The 8,447-nt window shown below is 57.0% G+C and overlaps 1 protein-coding gene and 1 long non-coding RNA gene across 2 annotated transcripts; one reads left to right on the top strand and one right to left on the bottom strand.

Annotated features, from left to right (window-relative positions):
- The first annotated feature begins 2,554 nt into the window (after positions 1-2,554).
- On the top strand, positions 2,555-3,084 carry LOC107185152. The gene is made up of 2 exons (XR_001516075.1): positions 2,555-2,823; positions 2,968-3,084. It is a non-coding gene; the product is annotated as an uncharacterized LOC107185152 (long non-coding RNA).
- A 1,743-nt stretch (positions 3,085-4,827) lies between these two features.
- Positions 4,828-7,870, bottom strand: PPY (pancreatic polypeptide). Its single transcript, XM_006776853.2, has 4 exons — positions 7,110-7,870; positions 6,218-6,408; positions 5,953-6,027; positions 4,828-5,788 (listed from the first exon to the last, which is right to left on the bottom strand). The coding sequence occupies exons 2-4, from the start codon at positions 6,406-6,408 to the stop codon at positions 5,764-5,766; spliced, it is 291 nt and encodes a 96-aa protein (XP_006776916.1). The 5' UTR covers positions 7,110-7,870; the 3' UTR covers positions 4,828-5,763.
- Positions 7,871-8,447: the final 577 nt, after the last annotated feature.

Here is an 8,447-nt window from a genome sequence, read left to right on the forward strand (position 1 = left end):
CCCAGTAGTGGAGAAGCTCACACATGTTAATCACCTAGGAGGTGCCAGAAGCTGCGCAGGGGCTTCAGCTACATCATCGACTCAGTCCTCACAACAGCCCGTGCTACAGGCGCAATCGGCTCCATTTCACAGATGAGGACACAGAGGCTCAGGGATATGATGTCCCTTAGTCAAGGTCACATAGTCAGAAAATGGTGAAGTCAGGATTCCTTCCCAGAAGACCCTACTCTTCCTACTGTGCCCCTTCTGCGGGTGGGATGGGCAAGAAAAAGTAGCAGTCCCCACTTCATAACCTTGTCCCAGAAAAGCAGCAAGACCCCCCACCCTTTAGAAGGTTCTGCAGGTCAACCATCAGGGGCTCTGAAAGGGTGAGGCAGGCCAAGAAAATCTTTACCCCCTCCCCATACTAGCGGGCCTAGAGGCCAGGAATGAGGGTGCTGAGGCCTCACAGCAGCTCAACAGGGAAAGGAGGCACCCTGGATCCAGCTGGATGGGAAGGTCTGGTCTCTCAGCATAGCCGCCCTCCCAATGCTGAGAGAAGGCCCCTGGGAGAAGCACAGCCCCCTCTTAACCTGTGTCGGTTCCTCCTTAGTATCCGTAGACTTGAAGCCAAAAGTTCCCTACTCCCCAGTGCCTCCACCTCTGCCACCCACACCTCTGGGCCCCTGGCAGGGACGGTGCAGGTCAGGACAGCTAGCAGTCCATGTGCTTCCACCCCCACCGTCTCCCTGTTCCCAACTCCCAGGTTATTACATAGGGGCGGGATAAGGAGGTCAAGCTGGGGGTGCGACCTTACAGGGAAAGGGACATAGACCTGAAGGAATATAAAGGGCCTCGGACGTCCTGGCCAGAGACCCTTTGCTGTGCTGCTCTGCACCTGCTCAGCACCATGGTAATGTCTGGTGGGCCCTGTCCGCTGTCTTCTCCGATTGTGGGGATGGACACTGGCACCAAATGCCCCTCCCCAGGGCATTAAAGGCATGAAGGATTGAGACCAGGGCAGCCCCCTCTGCCAGTCCCATGGCCAGGACAGCTGCCAGGTTTTCTGTCCCTGCTCTGGGTGGTGGGGATGAGGGGATTTTCTGGTCAAGAGAGAATTGTCCCAGGGGCTCTAGGGAGGGGGTGGGGAGGTTGTATCATGTTTATGGGCATCGTAATATATGAGTTGCTGTGTGTGCCGGCACACACTTTTCTGTGCTTGGCTGGGGGTGTGCATGGAGGTATATGTAACTGTATTAGTAATTATTCCTTTAACGTGTATGATTTAGCACTACTAAGTGTCAGGCACTGTTCTAGGTACTTGTAATACATCAGTGAATAAAACAGGCAAAGAGCCCAGCTATAACGGTGCTTACATGCGTTGGGGTTAGGGGGCATTTAGGAGGGACAAAGAGAATTTAAAGCACAGAATATAATAAGTTAGAAGGTGAACGGAGCAGGGTAGGGGAAAGTAGAGCAAGATGAATGAGTAGGTTGCAATTTTTAAAATAGGGGTTCCCCGGCTGATGTGGCTCAGTGGTTGAGCATCAACCCAGGAACCAAGAGGTCGCTGATTCCCAGTCAGGGCACATGCCAGGGTTGCAGGCTCCATCCCCAGTAGGGGGTGAGCTGAAGGCAGCCCATGGATGATGTTCCTCTCTCATCAATGTTTCTCTCTATATATCCCTCTCCCTTCCTCGCTCTCTCTAAATAAAATTTTTTAAAAAAACTTAAAAAAAAAATAAAGGTATCAGCCCTAACCAGTTTGGCTCAGTGGATGGAGTGTACGCCTGTGGACTGAAGGGTCCCAGGATCGATTCTGGTCAAGGGCATGTACCTTGGTTGCAGGCACATCCCCAGTGGGGACTGTGGAGGAGGCAGCTGATCGATGTTTCTCTCAAATCAATGTTTCTAATTTCTCTATCCCTCTCTCTTCCTCTCTGTGAAAAAATCAATAAAATATGTTTTTTAAAAAATAAGGGTGTCAGGGTAGTACCCACTGGAAGTTGAATTTTGAGCGGATGCCCGAAGGAGGCAAGGCAGTTGGCCATGAGGAAATCTGGAGAGTTTAAAAGAACTGGCTTTTTAAAGGAACTGCCAGGAGAGGCGGAAGTAGGGTGAGCAAGGAGCTATGGGAGAGGTCAGTGAGGTTAGGGCGCTGACCAACGGCTCTGTGCCACCCTCGCGTGTGTGTGTGTGTGCGTGTGTGTGTGTGCGCGCGCGCGCGCGTGCGCGTGCCCGTGTGTGTCCATCTCAGGGCGCACTCGCAGTCCATCCTCCCGACCCCCGTTCCCCTGGTACTTTGTGGGCGTCACTGTGCAAGTCGAGGGGCACCATTGGGCCTGGGCACCTGGATGTCCCTAAGGGCGCTCGTGAACGTGTGTACCCTCCCCCCTCCGCCCCCCTTACGCCGGGCAGACCCGTCCCTGGACCTGAGCGCCCAGCTCACCTCCCCGCGAGGTGTCGGAGGGGTGGGCTCACGTGACCGCCGCGGCTCTGTCTGCCCCGCCCCCTCCAGACATGCATAGCAGGCCTGAGACAACAAGAACATGCCGAACGCAACATAACTCCAAACCTCCCACCCCGCGCATCGCAACCCCAGGACTTCTGCAAAGCCGTGTTTTCCAGCTTGAAATCTAAGGACGCCAAGAAATCTAAGGATGTTAAACACCCCAAGAAAGCCGACAACAGCACAAAAGCCCCCCCAGTGAACGCCAGGAAACCCCCACCAGCAAACGCCACAAGCCTCCCTGCACCGAACCCCGCCAACCCGCTGAATCCCACCAACCCCGCACCGCGAGAGGCCACGAAACCCTGACCACCGAGCTCCTCCCAGGGTCCCAGGTAGGAGAGCCGGGCACAGCCAGCACCAACCAGTCAGGAGCCTCAGAACTGGGGGCAGGTTGGGCGGGAGCGAGAGGAAGACCTGGGGAGCAGGGGTACCGGGCCACAGGGACTTCCATCTCCCGGCTGCGCTTTCCCCTCCAGATGCCCGACTCAAGTCTCCTCGCGGGCCCAGGGATCTCCTTCACATTTTTTATGAGAGGGGCCCTAACTCCTCCCACCCCACCCCCCAGGGAGAACAATAAAGAGAAATGGAATGTCTGTTGCTTCGGTGATGAATGTGGGCCCTGGACAGGAAGGGACCCTCCTGCACTGCAAGGGGGAGAGGACCCTGGAGCTCCTGCTGGGGCAAAGGCCTCAGCTTTAGGGGCTTCCCTGCCGCCTCCTGCAGCCCATGCACCTCACACACACCCCCCAAGGCCAGGAGAGGCAGAGCAGAGCGACAGAAGCCCATTCCAGCAAGCTCAAAGGGGAGGGCTTCAGCCAGGCCCCCACCCCAAGTTTCCACACAGCAGGGCGGCGCTATCTCCATGACAGGCCGGGACCTCAGTGTTGGTACAGGGACAAGCAGCAGCCCCTTAGTGTGTACAGCAGTGGTTCTCAACCTTCCTAATGCCCCGACCCTTTAATACAGTTCCTCATGCTGTGCTGAACCCCGATTTCATTGTTACAAATGGAGCATAATTAAAGCATAGTGATTAATCACAAAAACAATATGTGATTATATATGTATTTTCCGATGGTCTTAGGCGACCCCTGTGAAAGGGCTGTTTGACCCCCAAAGGGGCCATGACCCACAGGTTGAGAACCGCTGGTGTAGAGCATAAGGTCCTGCCTTTGCCCCTGAACCCTGCCAGCCTCGCTGGCCGCAAGCAGAGCAGGGGAAGGGCTGGGAGCCCAGCCAGGCCTGTTCCTGGGAAGCTGGTGAGAGCGTGGGGCTCTCCTCCGGAAGCTGGTGGCCATCAGAGAGGCCTGGGCAGGGGCAGATCCAGCTCACAGGTGTGTCCCGGGCAGGGTCCTAATTCTTGATGCTGGGAGGTGTCTACACCTCTCCCTACTCAGAACCCATCCTCTCAGCTGCAAAGAACATTCTGGGGTCAGGTCTTCAGGCTCCATCATCCAAACCCAAATTCTGATCTGCTGGAACCAGCCCTCCTCCCAGACACGCCCTTGGACTTAAGAATCAGCCTGAGACATGCATTTGCCTGGCAGCTGCTTCCTCTCCGGCCCTTTGCCTCTTGGGGCCTGGTTCCACTTACAGGTCTGTCGCACACACCAGACACAGCCAGACTGGAGGGGAAGGATGATGTGGTGTCATGGCTGTGGGTCAATGTGAGGAGCTGAGCCCAGGAAGGTGTGTCCCCTCATGCACCAAGCCCACAGGCCCCCATCCCTGCAGGCTGAGCATGTGCGGAGGGGGGCAGAAGAAGCCATTCCAGGAACCAGGAAAGTTCTAATTCTCTCACTCCTCCCTCCCTCCCCTACTACCATGACTCTCCCTTATCCACAGCTGCTCCTAGCCCAGGAAAGCGGGAGAGACAAGCCCAGTCACACACACACACACACACACACACCAGGTGCAGGATTCCTTCTGGTCCCTCCCAGAGCTGCAGTGTGGAATCCACAGGTTAGCCCATTCCCTGGAACCTGAATTCCCCATGGCGCCCCTCCTGTCCCCTACTGAATGGCTCCTGCACCCAGGAGTCCACCACCTCTCAGGACAAGTTCTTTCCAAATTTCAGGTTCTTCAAGGATATTTCCTATAGTCCCCTAAAGCCTGCCTTCCAGAGCCCCTCCCATGGGCCTCTCCCCACTCCTTCCACGTCTGAGGAGCTTGTTATCTCCACATATCCATAGAAACAGCCGGTTGGCCAGTGGCTACATCGCAAGTCTGCCCCTTGCAAGCTCCCGTTTACCTGGGTCAGGGGCCCAGCTAAATGTTCCACCTGCATCATTTCATGGCATGCTCACCACAACCCTGTCACTCTGTCCCTTTTACAGATGCAGAGTCTGAGGCTCAGAGAGGTTATATCCCTGCCCCAAAGCACACAGACAGCAAGTGGCAGATTTCCTGTTTGAACACAGGCTCATCTGACTCTAACGCTGATGCTAGACCCTCTATTAGAATGCGGCCTGGGGCAGGACCTCGGACACACTGCGGCACTTCTCCCGGCCTTGCTTTCCCCTCTGGAGGGTGAGGATAACAGTTATCATCCTCGCAGACTTGCTGTGAGGTTAGGTAGCCCTGGCACACAGTAGGCTCCTTTCCCCACAATCTGCACATGACACCATCCCCAGACCCTTCACAGTCCCCCTCGTGGGCCAGGCTTCTGCTGAGCCTCGTATCCCCTCACGTGCTCCCACGGACCGTGCTCAGTGCCCGGCCCGGAGGAGGGCAGCTCTGGTGCCATCCTGCAGCCAGTGGCTGCCTTTGCTCCGGTCACTCCTCTGGGCTGGGCTGTCACGCTGCCCCCATGCCAAGGACACTAAACTATAGGGAAGAATGGGAGGGGGTCCACTTGGGCACTGGGCTGTTATTGGGCCAATGATCAGGAGGGTCTATAGGTGCTGAAATGGAAGATTCCGGCTCCAGCGCCACTTCACTGACTCGCTGAGTGACCCTGGGGGAGTCGCTGCCTCCCTTGGGCCACACTTGCCCTCCGTGAAGTGGAGCTGAGCTCCATGGCTCTGATGGCCCCATAGATGGTCTGTCCATTCCTAACACCCTCTTGCCCTTCCCCTCCGTCCCCTCCCCCTTTCTCTCCTGCCTTTGGCTACTCCTGATGCACCAGGTCCACAGAGACACGCAGAGAGAGGCAATGTCTTTGATTTGCTTTATTCAGCCTGTGGGAGTGGGGAGCAAGCTTTGGCCAGAGCCACGGGTGTGGAGGAGAGACCTGGGCAGGCACTGCCCTTGGAGGCGGAGGAGGCGAGGGTGGCTTACACGTCCATCTGGCTGAGCTCCCTGTGGGGAGAGGGCCGCACATGGCAGGGGGAGTGGGCAGTCCTCAGACCTCAGGAGGCCTCAGGCAAGCCCTGGGCCCCTGTTCTCCCCGAAAACCCCCAACTCACCTCCACCCCCATTTCAGCCCCAGGGTGCTGGCATACAGGGCGGGGAACCAAACCAACCTGGGGGCAACTTTGTTGGGGGCTCCCCACTCCAAGAAGTTCCACGGTGTTTCTTCTTGGTCTCTTTTCCCGTATCTGGGAGGGGAGAGGCAGCTGGGGCAAGCGAGCACTGTGCCCAGGTGCCAGCCCACTTGCCTCCTGCCCGCCCTTGGGTACCATCCTCCAGGGGCACAGGGGCCCAGGCCTGCTCAGTAGAATGGTTCAGCTTTCCCAAGAACGTGGAAGGGGCAGGAGCCGGGACCACTCACCCTCCCTCTGTACACACCTGGGCCTGGTCAGCATGTTGATGTATCTGCGGAGCTCAGCCGCATACTGGGCCAACTGCTCTGGTGTGGCGTCGTCCCCTGGATACACTGGCTCCAGCGGGGCCCCGGAGGCACCCAGCAGCGGCTGCAGCAACAGAGCCACACACGTGGACAGGAACAGCAGGGAGAGGCAGCGGCGTGCAGCAGCCATCTGAGGAGCAAGGAGTGGGAGAGCATTAGAGGCAGAACCCACCCAGCCCCTCACCCATCACCTACTTCTCCAAGCCTGGGGACAAGAGGGCGAAGCAAAGAGCCGCTGGGACCTGACCACCTCACCGCCTAGGGCCTAGGCACTGCCTCGGCCAGTGTAGACAGCTCCTTCTGTAGCAGTGCAGCAGCCAGAGCTCAGCAAAGTAGAAAAAGGGAGCAGAGAAGGTGGGACATGGGGCAGGAGGCACAGGACGCATGAAGTCCAGGGCCTGATGGCTCTGAGTAGGCCGATGTGGGGTAGGGGCTGGAGGGAAGGGGTTGGGGTGAAGTGCTCCTGCAGTTCACTACCCACCGACCCCCCATCCCCCATCCGCCAGGGAGAGACATGCAGATACAGGAGGTCATGGTCATACACACACACACACACACACACACACACACGGATCCCAATCACTCACAAGCTCTAAGGCACTCACACATTTGTGTTCACAGTCACCAACAACCACTCCCCCTACACACATGTGCAATCCAGTCACGGACTGCTCTTCCAGGGTGCAAGGTTCGTCCAGATGTAGAGCCAGACCCACACAGGACCTCAGGCCTCCAGATGCCCCCCGTCCTGCAAACCATCAATTCTTCCCCCATCCCAGGCCCTAGACCCAGGGAGTCCCCCAGACCTTGGAGCAGGCTGAGCCCACTTACGCTGAGTCCTGAGCAAGTGAGTCCTGGACCAAGCAGGTGCCTGCCTCAGGCTGGATCGTCCCCTGCTCTCCTCCTGGCCCCTTTATAGTCCTCAGCCCCCAGAGGCCCTGCCTCCTGTCAGCCCTCTCCCTCCCCAGCCCTCACACCCTCCTCCCCATGGTCACCCTGGTCCCTGCAATGCCAGCCAGCTCACTGGGCCAGGACAGGGCGGGACAGGGCAGTGCTGTGAGGCCAGACTTAGCAGTGTACCGGGTAGAAGGGCACTACAGTGAGTCTCCTGTGGGCCCCCATCTGCCATTGGGCACCAAGAGCAGGCTTGGTCCAAGGAGGACGGGGTTCTGGGACCTCAGGGTGAATGAAAGGTCCTGGTGGCAGCACCCCTTCCCAAGGATTGGCCCCAAGCATCAATAGAATTCTTTCAGGGCAGAAGATTGAGGCTGGGGCACTGAGACCAGGGGTGAGGGGTGAGACTCGGGACTTTCTTACCAGTCTGTTCTTATAACAAGGTGGGAATGGGGTGGTGCCTCAGGTAACGAGGAAATATGAAAAGGAGTGGGGGCCCGGGTATGGAGAAACCCTCCCTCTGGCTGGTGGGAAGGATGCAAATTAGAACGATGTTCCTGGGGTCAGGAGAACTGGGGTGTCAGTTTCTGGAGCCACCTCAGAGCTGCATTCCAGGGGCTGAGTGATAAAAATCAGCATCATTTGTGAAGCCTTGCATTTTCCAGAGTGCTCCCAGTTCAATCACCTCACTGAGTCCCTACAACAACCCATTTTACAGATTCAGAAACTAAGGCTCCGAGCCATTAAGTCTGACATAACTGGTCAGTGGTAGATTCAGAGTTTGAAGTAAAGTCTAACTCCAACACCTGGACTCTCTTTTTCTAAGTGGGGCTGTCAACGTTTTGCTATAATTGCCCACTTTTGGGCTGAGAACCATGAGGCTCACAAAGGTGAAGACACTTGCCCAAAATCACACAGCTGTCTAGGACTCAAGTTCCGGCCTAGATTCTCTGCCCCAGGGGCCTGCAAGTCTCCCCTGCTCTGTGTCCCTTCCCCACCCCAGGCCAAGGAGCAGCAGCTGGCCGTGCCTGAATGGCAGACAGAGCCTGAGAAGGAAGCAAAGGACCTCTCACCCTGAAGTCTGCTGTCCCAGATCAAGACACGGACAGTGTGTTAGGAGAGCAGGTTGGGGTAGGAGGAGTGAGGAGTGGAGGTGATGCCACAGGAACTGAGCTTTCATTTTCCTCACGGTAGCCAGGAACCATCGGTTCTGCTTGTTCCTCCCGTTATGATTTCCGGCAACAAGAACGACAGGCCTCACCGGACCACTTACTG

The sequence above is a fragment of the Myotis davidii genome, unplaced genomic scaffold (assembly GCF_000327345.1).
Source record: "Myotis davidii unplaced genomic scaffold, ASM32734v1 scaffold109, whole genome shotgun sequence".
Taxonomy (NCBI): Eukaryota; Metazoa; Chordata; class Mammalia; order Chiroptera; family Vespertilionidae; genus Myotis; species Myotis davidii.

Excerpts from the sequence above, each read along its gene's own strand:
- PPY (XM_006776853.2), bottom strand. The coding sequence starts at position 6,408 with ATGGCTGCTGCACGCCGCTGCCTCTCCCTGCTGTTCCTGTCCACGTGT. Across the intron at positions 6,028-6,217 it reads AACATGCTGACCAGGCCCAG|ATACGGGAAAAGAGACCAAG; the intron begins GTGTGTACAGAG and ends CTCCCCTCCCAG. Across the intron at positions 5,789-5,952 it reads CCCAACAAAGTTGCCCCCAG|GGAGCTCAGCCAGATGGACG; the intron begins GTTGGTTTGGTT and ends CTCTCCCCACAG.